A 21,076-nucleotide genomic window follows, 5' to 3' on the forward strand; every position below is an offset into this window, starting at 1 on the left:
GCCACTACCAGCCTATGCCTTAATCTTGTACAGGTCATGTTGCATGCAGACTTGGACTGCTTCATTATCTGATATTAAATATTATGCAATTTGGGAACATCCCTACTTCTGATATTATTATGAAGAGAAGGGCCTTGATGAAGCAGTGAACTTGGTTGGGATGAGGATACTGAGGTTCTCCTGCAGCAGTAAACTGGGGCTGGGAGATTTATCTCTAGTTTCCACAACCATCATCCACCTATCAGGCCACCTTGACTCCACACTTGTCAATTGCTCCTGTAGCTGTGTGGCTGGCCATTAAACCTCTATAAAACATGATGGGAAAAGAGGATGACTTTAGAGAGGTCAGTGAGAACTAAATGAAGCCAGGTAACTGACTAAACAGAAGCCTGGAGTTAATGATCATTCGACTTTGGTGGCCACAAAGGGGACTATATTAAGGATGGATAAGACCACAATGGAGTACATGTGTCCTGTTTAACTGACACTTGGACAATGATCTCGAGTCCTGGGTCTAATATAGGGAATTGTGGAACCAAAGGCCACAAGTTATGTCCATTACTTGAAACAAAGCAAAATAACTAGAGAAGAGAGAGTGACTCTTTGAATCAGTATGAGATAAGAAACATGAGAAAAACAGCTTGGTAAGTTGGTGGAACAGGTCTATAACTGTCTTCACCCCTCAATTGGCCTAATGGAGACACGGGGGTTCTGTACACTCTGAAGCATAAGGGAAAAACAGGTCTGCATGCCGCTCACCCTCTGGGACCAGCTGTCAGATGAAGTACAATTACAACATTCAAAAGGTATTTGGACAGGTACATGGATGGGAAAGGTTTGAGGGATATAGGCCAAACACAGGCACATGGGACTAGCTCAGGAAGACACCTTGGTTGGCATGGATGAGTTGGGCCAAAGGGTCTCTTTCCATGCTGTATAACTCTATGACTCAATAATGTTGGAGTCACTGCACCTGGCTAGCACCTTGCATAATCAAGTCACCCGACGTTAACCCAGTGTCCTTTTAAATAGCCAAATAGGCAACAAAATACTGCAATGTGCTTTTAGTCATGCTTTGTTCTGTGATGGTCGCAGCCGGCAACTTGAAGCTTCAAATTATGCCGTTAAGGTCGGAACCAGACAGTGACATCATTAGGTGTGTGCCGGATGCCAGTTATTTGATCCGCTAATGGGAATTGAAGTGCCTGGTGCAATTTCCTAGTGGGGATGATTTCATCTGGAAATGATTGCTGGTGTGATCTGAACAGAGTTAAATCACATTTATACTTGGATTGATCCAAATTTTAGGCTTGCATATCTTGAATAGTCTCTAACATTAAAATATTTATCAGACTATTAAGAAACTTTAAAAATGAAATCTTTAAAAATAAAAATTGAAAAGATTTATAAAATAATTTATGTAAACGTATATTATCTACTATTTACCTACATTCTTTATAACTGTTCCTCTCCTGAGAAATGCACTTAGTTATCAATCCTGCAGCAACACAGACTCACCAGCAGGTTAAGGAATTGCAGGAAGTTGATGCTCTGATGCAGACCTCCATGAGGCATCGGTGGTAGTGCATAGTCTGCAAAACCCCATACATATGTCTCAAACCTCCTGACATTTACATTATGGTTTTGGAAAATATGGACAATTGCATTTACAGTCTTTTATGCCCAGACTGATGGAGACTAATAGCAACTCCAAAAAAAATTAAGCATGTGCAGGATTTGAGTGTGCCATCACGAATGTAACTTTGTTGCAAGTTTGTACATCTGGAACTTCACATGCATAATTAGGGATTTCACAGGTACAATTATTCTAAGGTTACATTCTTAAACTTGCTCGCTTTCCCATAGGGAAAAGCTGAGAGATGATCCTGTCTGTGGCCAAAAGAAAGTAATTGCCTTGACAGCAAGTTGCAGTGCCTCAGATGATAGGATCAGTCTGATGTTGACAGCTCTGATTAGTCTACATGCAGTAGGAGCAGTGTGACATTGGAAATGGAAAATCCCCATTCCCTTGGCTTAATGAATTCCATTACTTAAACATTTCACCTGTAAAATCAGTCGTTTTCTTCTGTGCTACAAGCAAATGGAGACCAGATGGCATATTCTATTAGAGAACAATTTCTTTCTTCTGGGACCTTGGAGTGAATCCACCTGAGACCTGGGGGATAAGTGTCTCCTGTCTCATGGAGGATATGCAAATTTCCAATGAAGATAAATGTACAGCATTAAAGCACCTTCAGTAAATAGGTTCATCTCCAGTTCGCAATTCAATGTGTGGACCACAGCATAAATAAGAACAAGCTGCTGATGCAGCAGTACATACCTACCCAAGGGCATGTGTGCAAACATCTTTCTTCCAGCATCACTGTCTCATCCTTTAATGTACCTTCTTTCAAAGTACACCGGTTGACTTATGCTCTGCACAGACAGTCAGTACTGTAATATTCTTTGAGTCATCATGCAGAAATATCTGTCATCAGCATTGCTTGTTAACAAGGATATTACTTGATATACATTGTCATTTGGAATAGTTGATAACAAATAATTTATTTTTGCTTCCAAGTAATATGAAATGGACTACAATACTTTTTAGAAGTAGTAATTGACTTGTGTTTTAGCTTTTTGTCCTTCCTAACAACAATTTGTATTTATTTGGTGCCTTTTATACGTCAAAATATCTCAAGAGGTAACAAACAAAAATTCACAAGAAGATAATAAAGAAATGACCAAAGGCCTGCTGAAAGAAGGAATGTCTTAAGAGGAAGAAAGAGAGGCAGATAACTTTTTTTTGGGAATTTCTAAGGGTAGGATCTCAGCAGCTGAAAGCAAAGTTGCCAAGAGTGGAACATTTACATGTATCAATGGTCAAGAGACCAAAATAGGAAGAGAACAAAGATCTTTGTTCTGGGGTTGTGGGGAGGGTTGGGATTATGAGACTGAAGATTGGGAAGGGTAAGGACATGGAAGGGCTTGAAATCAAGTGTGAGAACGTTAGGTTGAAGGTTTTGCTAAAACAGATGCCATTGTAAATTGGTAAGAGCAGGGATGAATGATGGACAGGTTGGTCTGAGCTAGTGTGCTGGTACCAGAATTTTGGATAGCCTCAGTTTTACAGAGAATAGAATAAAGGAGAATGTTCAAGAGTGCATTGGAGTAGTCAGTTCATGAGTAACCAATTCATGAGAAATAACTTTGTGGCAGTTCAGCTAAGGAAGGGGTGATATTAGACATTGCTGTAAAAATGGAAATTGTCAATCTCACTGATATATGGCCATAAAGTTTATTTCAGGGATACATTCAATAGCAAAATTTCAGCCAAAAGAGGGATAGAATTGTTGGTGGTGCACAGAATTTGTGACAGGAACATAAGACAATGGCTTTGGTTTTCTTTATTTATAGTTGAGGAAATTTCTGCCCACCCTGTGTTGTTTGAGTTATTCGACAATTTAGAGACACTGGAGAAATCATGCGAGATAATGGTGAGGTGGGTGATGCTGTGCTTTCCAATGATGTTCTTGAGGGCTTGCAAGTAGATAAGAAATAGGAGGGAGAAACCTATAGTTGCAACCGAGCAACTATAGGTCTAAAATGATTGCTGGTGATTCTCTGGCTACAACTTGATAGATAAAGAATGGCACCAGGCAAGTGTGGTCTTACCCAGCTGGATGACAGTGAACAGAATTAGGTGTAGTCAGCCATTTCAAAATCTGCAGACAGGATGTGATTTGCAAGGAGGGATACTTACCATTGTCTTATCTCATTACTTATCTCATTATTTATGTTTACAAATTGTCAAATTTGTCAAATTGAATCCTATTTTACCAAACTTACACACAATCACTTTATCCTGACTTCTACATATGGCTATTCCAAAGCAATCCTAGCTATTCCCTCTGTAAAGGTAAGGTCATCCAAAATTATGCTTTCTGTGTCCTCACATACACCATGTCCTATTTACCCATCAAACCTGCTCTTGCAGACCTATGATGGCTTAAGGTTAAAATTCAACTTGATTTTAAAATTGTCATCCTTGTTTTCAATCCCCTCCATGATGCTTCTCCCCCACCTCTGTACTCTCTTCTCACCCTACAAACCTCTGAGATTTATGCTGTTTTGCATCTTGATAATCTCCAAATTTGACTGCTCCACTATTAGCAGCTGCACCTTCAGGTACCTGAGCCACAAGCATTTAAGTCCTTACCTAAACCTTTCCAGCCCTCCACCATTTTGGAAGATGCTTTTCAAAATTATTTTTGGTCATCTGGCCTAATATTTTATTATGAAGCTCAGTGTCAAATTTTATTTGATTATTCTCCTTAAAACCTCTAAGGACGTTTGACTATGCTGAAGGTGGTATAGAAATACAACTTTTTATAATCTTAGTTCAATGTTTCAAGGTACACACAATTCCCATATTAGAAGGATAACCGATGATCTGTACAAATTTTAAAGATGTCAGCTTCCAGAGTCAATGGACTCAAATGATTTCCATTTATCCCTGGCTTAATTTTATGCTGAATTCCTTCTGTTTGTTAAAACCAAGCATTGAGTTCCCAAACCATTATTTGGCTGTTGAAAACAATCATTTAATTTTTTTTCCTGTCCATTGACATACTTTTCACAGTGTCTCTTCTATCCCTTTAGTTCTAGTTGTCACCTCAGGAGAATGACTCTTTCTCACTCTACTTCCTGAAAATTAAAATTTCATGCATATATTTTAAAAGTACTTAATTTGTATACTTAAATCATTATAACTGAGTCAGAGCCTGGAAATCTTTGTGCTTGGATGATATTCAGAAGCTGCTTGATTAATTCTTATGATTTTCTTGGTTTGCTTTTCTAAATTCTAGCTCTACCAACAACTCAACCCTACAGCTGTCAATTTAAATAAGCACACCTATATACCGTCATGATCAGGTCCTCTGTCAAAATTGCTTGTAACTTTATGAGATACCTCCTAACCATAACAAGCAGCTATGTGATGATTGCCACATCAATGCTTAATAGGGAGAAACCATTCCATGTAAAACATGTTATTTTACTGTGAATATTTAATGCAATCTCAATAATATATTCAAAGCTGAAGTTTGCATCTGTGTTAGAATGCTAATGACTTAATGCTGCTTAACCCCACAATAAGTAGACTTGGATACCAAAAGAGCATATTTGCACCCAAGATGAATCCTTTGGACTTATCATTTTGGGGAGGCACTGATCAACTGATAAACAATACCCAATAAAGATGAAATAAAACCCAGGAGCAGTTGCTTCTCGCTGATTGGTTGAATACGATCAACAGTAATCATCCTTTCTGGAAGGAAGTGCATGTGACACAGCACATATACATGGGAAATAAAAGATAGTAAAGGGATTACACTAAATTTAAATAAAACATTCCTCTGGAGTTATTTTGACAGGAGATTTTCTTTAAGAACTATCAAACAGTAGTTTTTCTCAATGACATGTTAAGTGCTAACTATAAATTCATTTTCATTATATATATTGAATTACTATCAAAAAATACAAAGATTAACCCCCCACTGTATGCTAACAGCTGTTTTTATTTTTTGTGCACACTATATGATTCACTTTTTATCAGGAAACATTAAATTTGCTGGACTGGGTGTTCTTATGGTCTAAAAATGATTGCAGTATGTTATACAAAATGCATAAAAATATAAAAGAACACAAAAATAGGAATTGGTCAATATTATAAATTTGGGGGATTCATATAATATTTCCACTTAACAGCATATCACAGCATTTATGATACTTCAACTTCCAAATAAACAAATATAAAAATCTGCCCCAAATAAGTCACCATATCTTAAACAGTAAATGATCGTGATACTTGAGTTGCACAGTAACAAAGCAATAATCATGAAAATGCTCCTAAGGTCAAAACACATTGGGTCACAATACAATATCATGAGATATTAATATTGTGATACACATAGGTCTATAAATACACATGTACCTACATCGTCCAATCCCAAAACACACATTAGACCAATTCAAAGAACATTAAACATTTACTTAAAACCTAAAGAATGAAAACAACACAAATTAGCAGCCAGTAATTAGTGTTAAATGGGCATTTTAACTGGTCCAGTTAGAGTTAGGAATTAATGATTTTTGCTGCAAGTTACATCTGCAACAAGTTCAGCAACAAGTGGGATTTTTCCTTTATATGGCACCACCCAATCAAATTGTGATTAAAATTAAATAAAAATTTCAGTTAAAAATAAATGAATAAACAAAAGAAACAGGGTATCCTTTAACTTTTAATAAAAACTCAAACTTTAAAGGAGTTAAATTAAACTTAAAACAACTATTGAAAAGAAACAGAAGCAATAAAAACAGACCCATATAATTAAAACACAACTCCAAACTAAAACATTTCCAATCTCTCAATTTACCTATAATATGACTTCTGATTGAAATCAGTAAAAAAATTCAAAACACAAAATAACTTTTTTATTTTCCACTGAAGTCTACTCAGGGTCACTGTTGTTGTTCTAGAAGTTATCTACATTCGCATTTATTTACAGCCTTGCTTATTTACACAATGAGAATACAGTGTTAGAAACACAAGAGTTGAGATTTTTCTCCAATTCATATCAGAACCTTAGGAAAGTTCTCACACAAGTTGTTAATTTCTTTGTCGATATAAAATGCAGATATAGTCCTTTGCTGCATCAAAATGCACCTCGTAAGGAGTCCCAAAGAATTAACAAAAGAGGTCTACAATAATCCTTTTACTTTTTAAGTGGACACTGAGAGAGCACATTCCTTTACTGGTAATGCGTCCTGCACTCTTGGTTCTGACTCTGAACCAACTGTAAACCAATAGCTCACAGTTGAAATATTGTTAGAAAATAGCAAATATTTACTGTAGTCACACTACTGCAAAATACCTTTTGCTCAATGCAAAATGTGTGAAGACAAAAAAAGGGGAAAAAAACTCAGCACGTTGCAAGAATTACAATGCAACGGTTTTAAAAATAATTGTAACAACACAGCCTGAAAAATGGCCACATAAGCAGCTGTCTTTGGCAAAGTGGTTGGCACATAGTCCTTTACTGTTACCTCTTGCCCATTTCACTCTGTCTCATGAAATGGATATTATTTACACTGTCTGACAATTCAGGATATTGCTCAACAGTTTTTATAAAATAGCCATCATAGCCTTGCACCCTGCCAGTGATCAGCAGCTGCTGTTTTTCTCCCTCGGTCCATGAGCGAATTCCCTCCTCTCCATCTTGTAATCTTTGCCTTTCTCTAGTCCAGGCGCCTGCTACAGCCCGCATCCTAGCCAGCTCCAAGACACGAGCCTTCTCTTCATCCATGGTTGTCCCATATCGTGTGTTTAAACACAACAGACCATATTGAAGTTTAATATCAGTGTATCTTCTAGTCCTTCCATTCAGTACAGTATTAATTTGAGACACAGTAACATTAACTCCATTCTCCAGGGTTCGCCTTCCACCAGTAAGGCCCAAAATAGCGAGATCCTTTTCTGCAGACCCCAGTTTAATGAAATAATGTGTGTCTACACCATCAATGGTGAAGTGGATATTTTCCAGGTAAAAGGCATTATTTAAAATCGCAGCGACTCTCCTTCCATCTTCATTGGCAACACTAATTATATCTGTGCTTACTCTGCCTCCTCGAACAGCAAATTTCACTCCTTTGCCAAGGATTGAACCGCCTGTTGCAAATTTCTTCATCCGTGCTTTTGGCTGACACCCAGTTCCACTTCCTCCATAAATCTGTCCAAAATGTTCTAGCGTAACAAAGGCTTTGAGCTGTTTCTGTACAATGCACTGGACTCCTAAAATGGACTAATGAAAGGAGAAAACATTAATGGTCATCTTCACAGGAAAAAAGTGATGTTATTCACAACACTGGAACAAAGTCTTCATTTTGCACATTTTTAGTGATCCAGTGAACGGTTTCTAAATTGTTTCTTTATACTTCACTGGAGAACCTTTGGATGAACCTGTTTATAAGTTTACTGATTACCACAAATTTTGCAAGAGTAATGTGAAGATATTTGAAATTAATTTCAAAACATTTGAATAACTTGCAATGAAACTAGTCATGCTTTTTAAAATTACTTTAAGAATTTACCATTGTACTTTTGTGTAATCCTGAATATAATTGACTAACCAAGGCAATGCAAATAGCTCTGGGTCTCTTTTCAGGTTACTTAGGGACACTGGCCTTGCAACTTTAAATGGATAAGTAGATTTACAGGTTTTGTTTTTAATTAAAACTACAATCAACTTTTGCCACATGTTTCAACGTATTTTAACAAGAAGATATTTTTGAGAAAATAGTCTGGTGACTTTATTTAGGATGCTGATTGCTTTAATGATGAACTGAATGACAGAACTGTCTTTCATTAGTCGTGAAATGAAAAAAAAAGCAAGATGTTCACAAACACTGTCTAATGCCTGTCAAGGTTTGGCTTTGATCTATTAATTTTTCAACCAAAGAAACTGAAGTTCAATAATAGAGATGCTGGAGAATGAGTGACAGAAACTGTTTGAAGCATATGTTGATCCAAGAACAGCTGAAGCCCCAGTTTTTATGATGTATATTTTATTATTTATTGTAACACCTGGGGAAAATCTGCCAACTGGTTGAAGTGAAAATGGATCCTACTTCCTGACACCAGTGGTATATCTTTTTGTCACCAAGCTGAAAATATCAGTAATTGCTGATTCCAAAGGTTTTAGCAGAATTTCTATCAATATCTCCATGAATTAAGGGCAGCACAGCGGGGCAGCTAGTAGAGCCACTGCCTCACAGCACCAGGGACCTAAGTTCATTCCTGACCTCAGGTGCTGTCTGTGTGGAATTTGCAAGTTCTCCATGTGACCATCTGAGCTTCCTCCAGATGCTCCGGTTTTCTCCCATGTCCCAAAGATGTGCAAGTTGGTAGATTAATTGGCTGCTATAAATTGCCTCTAGTTTGTAAGTGGATGGTAGAATCTGGAGGAAGCTGATGAGAATGTGAGGAGAAGGAGAATAAAAAAAAATTAATGCAAGATTAGTGCAAATGTGTGGTTGAAGGTTGGCAAGGACCTAGCAGGCCGAAGGGCCTGTTTCCATGCTGTATCTATCTTTGACTCTATGACTCTAATGTACAAATAATGTCACTAGTGTTCCCTGAATGCTCTCCTGACAAATATATCTGCAAGTTACAATGGTGCAACAAAATAAGTAATAATCTAATTATCAACAAGACATATAAATGACTTGCATGAAAATGTGGATGGGTGGGTTAGTAAATTTGCAGATGACATAAAGATTGGTGGCATTGTGGATCGTGTAGAAGGTTGTCAAAGGATACAGCGGGACATAGATCATTTTCAGATATGGGGGTAGAAATGACAGATGGAGTTTAATCTGGGCAATTGTAAGGTGTTGCACTTTGGGAGATCAAATGTAAAGGGAAAGTACAGAGTTAATGGAAGGACCTTAACAGTGCTGATGTACAAGAGGATCTTGGGGTCAAAGTTCATTGTCCCTGAAAGTAGCCACAGAAATTGATAGGGTGGTAAAGAAGGCGTACGGCATGCTTGCCTTTATTAGTCAAGGCATTAAGTTCAATAGTCAGTAAGTTACATCGAAGCTTTATAAAACTCTGGTTAGGCCACATCTGGAGTATTGCATTCAATTCTGGTCACCCTATTATAGGAAGAATATGGAAGCTTTAGAGAGGGTGCAGAAGAGGTTTACCAGGATGCTGCCTGGATTAGAGGGCATGTGCTATAAGGAGAGGTTGGACAAATTAGGGTTGTTTTCTCTGGAGTAGCGGAGGTTGAAGGGAGACCTAATAGAAGTTGATAAAATTATGAGAGGCATAGACAGAGAAGACAGCCGGTATCTTTTTTCCAGGGTTGAAATTTCTAATACTAGAGGGCATGTATTTAAGGTAAGAGGGGAAAAGTTCAAAGGAGGTGCGTGGGGCAGGTTTTTTACGCAGAGAGTGGTGGGTGCCTGGAATGCACTGCTGGGGTGGTGGTAGAGGAAGATACGATAGAGGCACTTAAGAGGCTCATAGGCACATGAAAGTGCAGAGAATAGAGGGATACGGACCCTGTGCAGGCAGAAGGGATTAGTTTAATGAGGCATGGTTAACTTAATTAGTTTGGCACAACATTTTGGGCTGAAGGGCCTGTTCCTGTGCTGTACTGTTCTGTATTCTATGTTCTCACAGCACCAGAGACCCAGGTTCAATGCTGACCTGGGTGCTGTCTGTGTGGTCCTTGCATGTTGTCCCTGTGACTGTATGGGTTACCATGGGTACTCTGGTTTCCTTCCACATCCCAAAGATGTGTGGGTTGATAGGTTAATTGGCCACTGCAAATTATCTCTAATGTGTCGGTAAATGGGGCAGCACGGTAGCATAGCGGTTAGTGCGACGCTATTACAGCGCCAGCGATCGGGGTTCGATTCCCGTCGCTGAGTAAGGAGTTTGTACGTTCTCCCGCGTCTGTGTGGGTTTCCTCCGGGTGCTCCAGTTTCCTCCCACATTCTAAAAACGTACGGGTAGGTTAATTTGGGTTTAAAAAATGGGCGGAGTGGACTCGTTGGGCCAGAAGGGCCTGTTACCACGCTGTAAATAAAATTAAAAAAATAATAAATGGTATAATTGGGGTGGGGGGGCAGTGGGGGGGGGGAGTTGTGTTAAGGGAGAGCTGATGAGAGTTTTTTCAGATGAGTTTCAACTAATTTAAAGAGTTTTGGCCTGAGCACAACATGTCAGATAATGAGCAATGTTGATTTATTTTCATCTGCTTCGGTGCCAGACTTGAGATGGAACAAACGGAATAAGATCCATGTGATCGCATTCTATTTGACATTGGAAGAGTTATGCAATGAATGTTGGAATATTCACTGATCTCCTTCATCCACCTCCTTCCCATTGTTTAGAACTTCAGAAAGGTTTTCCAGTTAAGTAACAACCATGTTAGAGGCAATGCTAGGAAAATAGCAAACCAGCAAAGCAGGCCTCGTCTCCTATATCATGATCCTTTTTGCCCTGGGCTTTCCAGGAGAAAGGCCAGGAAATCATCCCCGACACCTTTCAGAATGTAGAGACATTTCTCCTGGTGCTATTGCTAAAGAGTAGAACAGTTTATCTGCTGTATTTTATCTTTATAAAAAAATTTGGAGCACAAGGTTTTTTTACTGCATTTGTGAACAAATGAGCAACTAGAGACATGAACAATAATTATTGACAAAGCAAAAGTGGGTAAAGGAACTATGGTGCCTGAGAAGTCGCTTCCGAGTGAACAAATAATCAACTGAATTCTCAGTTGTAGTTAAATTGCTTAAGTGAGGAATATTGGATTTAAATGTTAAAAGACCTTTCTGAAAAAGCCTGAGATATAATGACATTATATCAGATTGACTGCACTCGGGTGGCTTCACTATTGCATTATAAAATATCAATGAATTGGCCTCTAATTAACTGGACTGTTTTTAGCAGCAGGAACAGTCAATATCATTTTCAGCTGTCTGACATGAATAATTACCTGGTGTGAGCTCAATTTGTGTAGCAATGTTATGTTTTAAGGAAATTGCCAGGATATCCCAACAGAGCTAGAAGCCCCGGAGAGACAATATTTTTTTTTACTCATTTATGGATAAAAGTTACTGGTGCAGATTTACATCTTTACCGGCTGGGTAGCAATCTGACGGGGCAGATTGGATGGGCTTGAAAAAACCATTGAAATTTAATTCAATTAAAAAGAGTGAAAACCAGGCAGGTTCTATGAAGAATGGCAATCAGTCTCAATAGACTGCAATCTGGCTCCAAGCAAGGTTTGATAGTGTAAAGGCAAATTATGAGCACTTATATTACTATTTTTATCACCTGCAGATGCAATTGCTGCACGTTTCATTGTTATTCTGCTGGTTAAGTCAATGATCATCTAACTAGACTAATTTGGTGATAGAAAATAAATCGTATCATGTTGATTGAATGCTGCTTTGAAAGGGAATGTGGAAAGAAAAGCCACAATGAGGAGAAAAGCACAACACAAGAGGTACTGGAGGAACTCAGCAGGTCATGCAGCATCTGTGGACGGAAATGGACAGTCATCATTTTGGGTTGAGATCCTCCATTGGGAGGAGAATGGGGAAAATAGCATATTGGCAATCTTGGCTAGGGGGTACATATTGCTCAAAAGTCATGTGAAATAATCTGGCCTTCTTCATATCACACTATGATATGCTGAACTTCCACCTGAACAGTCAATCAAGGGTCCAATTCCAAGGACAGAATTTTGGTTAACATAGTACTCTTCCAGGAAACAGAAAAATGCTGGAAAAGCTCAGCTGGTAGAAGAGATGAGGGATCCTGTCACATGGTTCCCTGAGCAGACACTTAACATCAATTGGCACAACATTTTATTGCGGGAACTTTCAAAAGGGCCAAAACCTGGCTGGAAACACACAGCAGTGCAAAGGGTATCAGAGATAATGTTTCAGCCTTGAGACCCTTCGTTATGTCTCGGACCCGAAACAATAATTCAGTTCCTCTTTCCACAGATGCTGTCTGACATGCTGAGTGTTTTCAGCATTTTCTGTTTTTATTTCAGATTCCCAACATGTGCAATTTGTTTTGATTATCAATGACTAAAACCTTGTCAAGCAGGCCATCCCTGTCAGATCCTTCCTGCACAGCTAGAATCTTAGGGTGCATTAAAGGGATTTCAAAATGTGGAATCATCTTCCAAAAATTGCAGCTAAGTTGCAGATGACACATATAGAATTGCAGAAAAAGCAAATGATACAGGCTTGGTGACATCTACACGGCAGCAACGGGCTGATTTCAAACATATCATTTATCTCTCTTTCTGATTGTTGCTAACCTCTGACATGGACTGGTGCACACTGATCCCACTGCATATAGCCCTTCAAGTAGCCACAAACATCTCCCTGCTTTCCCTTTGTCTGAGGGAGGGAGAGAGAAGCAGCATGTGAGGGAGGGAGAGTGCGTGTGTGAGGGAGGAGGGAGAGAAAGTAAGTGTATGGGAGATCTGCTTATTTTCGAATCCGCAGGTTCTTTCAGGAGTCCAGGAATGAGTTGAAAACAACTTGGTGCTTCACAAAGTTTTATTGGAAAAGTTTAAAACAAAGAAACAGTCACAGAGCACGTGGCACTAGCTTTACTAACTAGGAGATGAGCCGAGACAAAAGGAATTAAAGATGAGCTAGGGTCGGGGGGGGGGGGGGGGGGGGTGGTGGTGGTGGGGAGGAGGAGAAGAGAGCAAGAGACAGAGAGAGAGATAAGCAAGAGAGAGATAGAGGCAAGAGAGAGAGATAAGCAAGAGACAGATAAGCAAGAGAGAGAGAGATGAGCAAGAGAGTGATTAACAAAAAGTGACACCTTTTATACCTGAGATAAAAGGTACTCCTATTATACACCTGTGGCAAAACCAACCAATGGGAAAACACATATTCACCTGATGGACAAACCAATAAGCTAGGAAGCGGCCATTTCTTGTGCAGCCACTTGAGGTGTATTAAATATGATGCATGTTAAAAAACTACTTAAAACAGTGGAATCCCACAGGGAGGAGGGAGACAGTGTCTGTGTGAGGGAGGGAGAGAGTCAGTCTGTTAGTGATAAGGGAGAGTCGGTGTGTAAGTGGGGAGGGAGAGAGGGTCAGTATGTGAGGGAGGGAGAATCACTGTGTGAAGGAGGTTCTCATGTAAGGGAGGAGGGAGAGTCTGTGTGTGAGGGACGGAGAGTCTGTGTGTGAGGGACAGAGAGATAGTGTGCAACAGAGGAGAGAGAGTCAATATAAGAGTGAGGGAGAGTCAGTGTGTGAGGGAGAGACAGTTGGTGAGTAAGGGAGGGAGCGACTGCATGTGGCAGGGAGAGAGTAAGTTTCGGGGGGGGGTGGGGGGTATGTAGTCAGTTCCCGAGGAAGTGAGCAGGCAACTCTTGACACTGATGGTTTTGGCTGAAAGACCGAGGTGGGATCTAATATTGTGGTGTGTGCAATTTCTGCAAAATTGCAATTTAGTTTGGTGCTTGGGACGGTGCAATTAATTTTTTAAAAATTTTATTTACAGTGTGGTAACAGGCCCTTCCGGCCCAACGAGTCCGCGCCGCCCATTTAAACCCAAATTAACCTACCCGTATGTCTTTGCAATGTGGGAGGAAACCGGAGCACCCGGAGGAAACCCACACAGACACAGGAGAATGTACAAACTCCTTACAGACATCGACAGGAATCGAACCCTGATCGCTGGCGCTGTAATAGCATCGAACTAACTGCTACGGTAGTATTGAACAAGACTAAAAAATAATTATTGAAGCTGTAATATCACACCACATAGGAGAGATTAAGTACAGTTTGTAAATGGAGTATAACGAGGAGCTATTTATTTATGGAACATACTTGTTATTGCAGTCGTTGCCGAGTGCTACAAGCTATAACCTGACACCAGTGAAAGGGGATTAAGTATGCACGGGAATTGCATCTTAATGAGGTGTGAACTAACAAGTACACACCTGCTTCTGCTTGAAATACAGGGAACACTTAACATGTTGGAAGCAACAAGCTTGTAATTGACAATAATGGAAATGATAATTGGTTAGTGCATTTGGGCTGATTTAAATGATTACACAATTTAAACATAGGTGCATAAAGGATGGGAACTGGAGTTGTTTGTTTAGTTTCTGTTGAAGTTATTATCTTTGTCCATGAATAGAACTATGGTAGAGCATTCCACATTGTAATAATTCAGCGCGGAGGGACAAATCTTTATCCATTATTCTGTATTTATAATTCTGAGATACAACACTTATTACTCATCATTACAATCATTACTGGGTTACTTTCTGCCATAGTAGTTGCAGTTTTTGTATTTGAAGCTACAAATTCAGATGGACTCACACCCGCTGCAGTTTAATTTATCACCAAAGGATCATTCATTGCAAATGTATATTATGAGACCTGCACTACCCGGTATTTGTCTTTTTTTGCATGTTTTATTTTGTCCATATCTCATGGATCTATTGAGCAGTATCAAGTGGGTATGCAGAACATGGCAGTGATGCAGTTGTTAACCTAACCGCCAGTAATGCAGAAGCCTAAACCCAACAATTACCAAGGCAGTGCGACGTTTTAATTTGCTTAATTACTTTGAATTAAATGAAAACCAATGGTAAGTACCAATGACTGCAAATTCCTATAAAAACCCATCAGGTTCACTAAGTTCTTCCTGGGAGTTCTGTCATTCTTACTCAGCCCGGTTTATAAGTGATGCTGGACTCTGAAAGGACCTAGCAAGCAATGCAGTTGTCTGTGACTGCTTTGTTGAAATAGAAACTTGGACAGGTACATGGATAGAAAAGGTTTAGAGGGATATGGGCCAAACACAAGTAAATGGGACTGGCTTAGATGGAAATCTAAGATAAATTGGGCCAAAGGGCCTATTTCCATGCTGCATGATTCTATGAGAGAAATAATAAAACCAGGTAGACCACCAAATAATGACCCAGGCATGGAATTCAGACATGGGAATGACAATCCTCACACTTGTGACTACATTATCCCACAGACTAGCCAAGCAACAGATTGACTCTGTTGTCTGAATCACGTTTATGGGCAATGTTCCAGCTTCCTCCATCACAATCTTGAGTACCTCCTGTCCAACTGGCAGGACAAACCCACCAGACGGGAAGGCATGGTAGTGTACAGAAATAGTCCTGAGAATCCTCAACATGGACTCTGGAGCACATGAAATCTCCTGGCATCAGGTCAAATATGGACAAGGGATCTTCCTCCTGACTACCACCTACCATTCTCCCCCCAGTTGATGAATCTGTGCTTCAGAGAATACTTCAAAGAATACTTTGGAGAAGTATTGAAAATAGTCCTGCTGCAGGGTCTTGACCTGAAACATTGACGATTCCTCTCCCCCCACAGCTGCTGCTCGACCCGCTGAGTTCCTCCAGCTGTCTGTTTTTTGGCACAGAATGTATTCTGGGTGGGTACTTTGATACCCATGATCAAGTATGGCTTGGTAGTCCTCTCATTGACCAACCTCCCAAAGGACATAGCTACCAGACTGGGTGCAGGGTAGGTGATGAATGATCCAACACGAGAGTTAAACCTACTTGACCTTGCCCTCACCAATATACCTGTGGTAATATGCAGGGATAGAAAGACCACAGCACAGTCCCTGTGGTAACTACATCCCATCTTCACACAGAGGATATACTCCATCATGTTACATGGGATATATTCAAAACAAATTTGACACCTCAAAATAGGGGATCCATGAGATCCATCAGCAGTGGCTGGTATGTAACTAGTGTAAGCTGTAACCTTGTGGGCTGTCACTTTCCTCACTCTGCCAATATCATCAAACAAGGGCATCAAGTGTCATTCAATGAGGGAAGAAGGATCTAGAAATTAAGGTGGTGAAGCTGAGACATGCAGCTAAACAGAGAAAAAACAACATGCAATTCACAGAGATAGGTGATCTCACAATGAATGGATCAGAACAAGGCTCTGTAGTCTTGTCACCCAGTTATAAGACCATAGGTTTCAATGAGATCACCCCTCATTCTCTGAACTCCATCGAGTACAGGCCCAGAGACATTAAATGCTCCTTATTAGCCTTTCATTCCTGGGATCATTCCTGTGAACCTCCTCCAGATCCTCTCCAGGCCCAGCACGTTCTTCCTTAGATACTGGGCCCAAAATTGCTCACAATATTCCAATTATGAATGGTGGTGAACAATTAAACTACATGGGAGGAATCTCCTAGAACACTCCCATTTTTAATGACAGTGGGGTCCAGCATGGGAGTGTGAAGACAAGGCTGAAGTATTTGTTGATGGAAATGCCAAATGAATGATCCATCTCAACTTCCTCCCATGATCCTCAACATTACAGAAGCATGTCTCCAGCAATTCCATTCACTCCACCTGATGGCAAGAAATAGCTGAGAGCACTTGATACATCAAAGGCTCTGGGCCAGACAACATCCCAGCTGTAATACTGAAGACCTGCTACTCTAGCCCAGAACAGTTACAAAATTGGCATCTTCCTGTTCAATGTGAAAAATTGCCCTGGTGTGTCTCGTTCATTTTGCAGGACAAATCTCATCTGGATAATTACTGTGCCATCTACTCTCAATCATCATTAAAGTGACGGAAGATATCACCAAGGGCACTAATTCACTAGGATCGCTCAGCTCCAGACTTCATCACAGTCTTGGTTCAGACATGTAACAAAGAGCTGAATTCCAGAGAGGAGGTGAGAGTGATTGATCCAGAACTCAACGCAGGATTTTACTGAATGTGGCATCAAGGCATGCTGGTAAATCTGAAGTTGATGAGAAAAAAACTGTAATGATTGGAGTCATACTTCACACAAAGGAAGATGGCTGTGGTTGTTGGAGGTTAATCATCCTAGTCCCAGGACATCACTGCATGAGTTTCTTAGGGCAGTGTCCTTAGCACAAAGATCTTCAGCTACTTCATCAATGATCTTCCTTCCATTAGAAGGTCAGAGGCGAGCTGTTTGCTGATGACTGCATAGTGCTCAGTTTTATTTGACAAAAATCGGCCATGTGTTGGTAAGTAGTAAATAACATTCGCACCACTAAAGTGCTGCCCATGATTACCTCCAATGAAAGGTTGAACTCCTACCCCTGATATTGAGTGGCATTACCAATGTTGACCCTCTGCTATCAACCTATAAACCCAATTGGATGAACCACATAAATACTGTGGCTACAAGAACAGGCAAAGGTTATGTATTTTCCAGTTATGTGACTCACTTTCTGACACCCCAAGACCTTTCCATCATCTACAAGGAGTGTGATGGAATGCTCTCTACTTGCCTGGATGAGTACAGCTCCAACAGTACTCCAGAAGCTTGACACCATCTGGGACAAAGCAATGCACTTCACTGGTTTCCCATTCACCATCCTGAACTCCACCACAAGTGCTGAATGACTGCCATGTGTGTCAGCTTCAAAATGCACTGCAGTTATTCACCTACACGTGTGTGACAGTACCTCCCAAACCCACAAGCTCTGCCACCGAGAAGGACAAGGGCTTCAGATGCATGGGACACCAATGCTTCCAAACTCCTTTCCAAGTTGCACACCAGCCTGACTTGGAAATATTTTCTTGTTCTTTTATGGTCACTGGATCTAAGTCGTAGGACTTCCAACCCAACGGAATTGTATGAGTACCTTCACCAGAGGGTCTGCAGCAGTTCAAGAAGGCTGTTCATCACCACCTTCTCAGAGGCAGTTAAGGATGGGCAATAAATGTCAGCCTTGCCAATAATGCCCAAATCCTGAAAAATGAATGAATGAACTGCAGGACTGGCTAAGTCTATTGATACTAATTGGAATCGATGTGTTCATACACGTCTTAAGAGGATGTTGCTTTTCTGTCCTTTCAATATCCTGTGGTTTTCTAAAGGAGAACATTAGTGGATTGTTACCTTGCTATTGTCCCACTGCTGGGTTTTCATCTGAGTCTTCAGAAGTTCATAGGAAGGTTCCATTGAAGATGTTTCTGTTTTTGGATATCCTGGGATCACATTGTGCAGCTGGAATCCAAATGTCAGCAGCCAACTGTTCACGTCTGTTATACACAGAATAACAAAATCAGATTTAAGCTCTTATTATAATTGTATTTATGTACACACACCTGCTAACCATTCACCTTTATCATAGGGATACCACAGAGAGCTTGACAGTCATTAGTAACTTTCTTTGAAGATGTGGAAAAGCATTTTGAATACTGCATGGCATATTAATTGGCATTTAACAGTTGTTTCCAATTTGGTAGGAAGTTGTACTCAGTGAAATTACTTTTAGAAACAGCTTGTATTTCTAAAGTTCTTTACAACTAGAAGGAAAGCAGATGTCTTAACTAGCTTTACGTCAAACATGAAACAATGAATATCAAGGAGGAACAAGGAAAAAGAAAATAGGAAAGTTCCAGACTGAAGACCAAATGCAGAGTTGAAGAGAAGGGTGCTGAAGTGATTCCTGAAAGCAGGAAGATGGCTGAAAGGCACAAGAAGAACCAAAAAGACAGGAAATGAACAGCTAGGCAAACAACCCCCCCCCCCCCACCCCCCCATTAATGCAGTGGAGGGAATTGAACACACAGAACTAAAAAGAAAAAGAGTGTATGAGGATGAATGTAAAAATGAAAGGGCAAATGATCTCAAGTAGTCAGCTGAGCAGTTTTTTGCCACCTGCTGATGACTTCTGGCTGGAACAGGTGCTTAGTCTGCTGGTGGGATTTATGTGATGGAGTTAAAGTACCCTGGATGTCATTTATGGACCAGTGGCTGAGATTCAAACTAAGATCACTACTCACATGCATTAGATTAATTTAGTGTTAAAATTGGGTCACATAAATATTAAAGAAAGATTTGTAGATCAGCAAAATAATTAAATACGTAAAATTTTGACAGAACTAAATGCAACTAGTATGAGTCCATAAGTTTATACTTGTACTATGGTTGTCAATGTTTTGCAGCTAAAGTTCTTTTTTGTGTAAAAGCTGATTGAAGTTTAATTTGGGGAGCATCTTGGGAACAGTGATGATATTTCTACAAGTTTTAAGATAGTTATGGATAAGGATAAGACTGGTCCTTGGGTGAAAATGCTAAATTGAGGGAAGGCTAATTACAAAAATATTGGGGTAAGTAGACTGGGAGTAGCAGTTTAAGGTGAATCCACCTCTAACATGTGAGATTCTTTTAAAGACCAGCTGGTTTGAGTTTAGGACCAGCATGTTCCTTTAAGAATGGAAGGTAAGGGATATTGTATGTTTTGTCAAAAAGGAGAAGGAAGAATATGTCATGCTTAGGAAGCTGAAATCACGGAAGGCCCTTGAGGAAGATAAATGAAGCAGAGAAGAACTTAAACAAGGAGGGCTTAAAGGGGCCATGAAATGTCCTTGGCAAGCAGGATTAAGGAGAATCCCACTGTAATTTATATGTATATTAGTACCAAGAGGGTAGCTAGAGAAAGGGTAGGTCCATTCAAGGAAAAAGGAGGAAATTTGTGTGTGGAGCCAGAGGAACTGGGCGAGGTCCTTAATTGGTATTCACCAAGGAGAAGGACATGGTTGATGGTGAGATTAGGGAGGGGTATGTTGATCTTCGAGGAAATATTATGCAGATATTAAGAAGGGGGAGTTGTTGGGTGTCTTAAAAAAAATTATGATGGATAAGTATTTAGTGCTTAATGGAATCTATCCCAGGATACTGAAGCAAAGCAAGAAGTGACTGGGGCCTTGAAAAGGATCTTTGCATCCTCTTTAGCCACAGGCAAGGTCCTAGAGGACAGGAGAATATCCAGTATTGTTCCCTTGTCTAAGAAGGCAATAGGGACAGACCAGGAAATTATGGGCTGGTGAGTGGTAGGGAAATTATTGGAGAAGATTCTTAGGGATAGGATTTACACACATCTGGAAAGCAAAGACTTATAAGGGATAGTCCGCATGGCGTGGTGTGGGGGATGGTTATATCTTGAATATTTTGAGGAAGTGACAAAGATGATTGCTAAGGGTAGGGCAGTGGATGTTGTCTACATGGACTTCAGTAAAGCATTTGACAAGTCCCTCATGGTAGGCTGGTCCAGAAGATTCAGTCACATGGAACCTTGGGTGAGTTGGTAAGTTGGATACAAAATTGGCTTGGTCATAGAGGTCAGAGCATAATGGTGGAGGGCTGTTTTTCTGACTGGAGGACTGTGACTAGTGGTGTTCCACAAGAATCTATGCTGGGACCTCTGTTGTTTGTGATACATATATATAAATAATCTGGATGAAAAAGTAGGTGGTTTGATTAGTAAGTTTGCAGATGATGAGAAAATTGGTGGAGCTGTGAGTACTGAGGAAGGTTGTCAAAGGATACAGCAGGATATAGATCAGTTAGAAAAATGGGTGAGGAGATGGCAGGACCCTTAGGAGCAATGATGTACAGAGGATCTCGGGGTGCAAGTCCATAGCTCCCTGAAAGTGGCAACAAAG

The 21,076-nt window shown here is 40.1% G+C and overlaps 1 protein-coding gene across 1 annotated transcript in view; it reads right to left on the reverse strand.

The window, feature by feature from the left end:
- Positions 1-6,400: 6,400 nt before the first annotated feature.
- tenm4 (teneurin transmembrane protein 4) overlaps positions 6,401-21,076 on the reverse strand; it is a 1,444,950-nt gene continuing 1,430,274 nt past the window's right edge. The window contains 2 exon segments of the mRNA XM_052026216.1: positions 6,401-7,862; positions 18,525-18,667. Coding sequence (XP_051882176.1) covers positions 7,104-7,862; positions 18,525-18,667 — 902 coding nt within the window. The 3' untranslated portion in view covers positions 6,401-7,103.

Source organism: Pristis pectinata, chromosome 11, assembly GCF_009764475.1.
Source record: "Pristis pectinata isolate sPriPec2 chromosome 11, sPriPec2.1.pri, whole genome shotgun sequence".
Lineage (NCBI taxonomy): Eukaryota > Metazoa > Chordata > Chondrichthyes > Rhinopristiformes > Pristidae > Pristis > Pristis pectinata.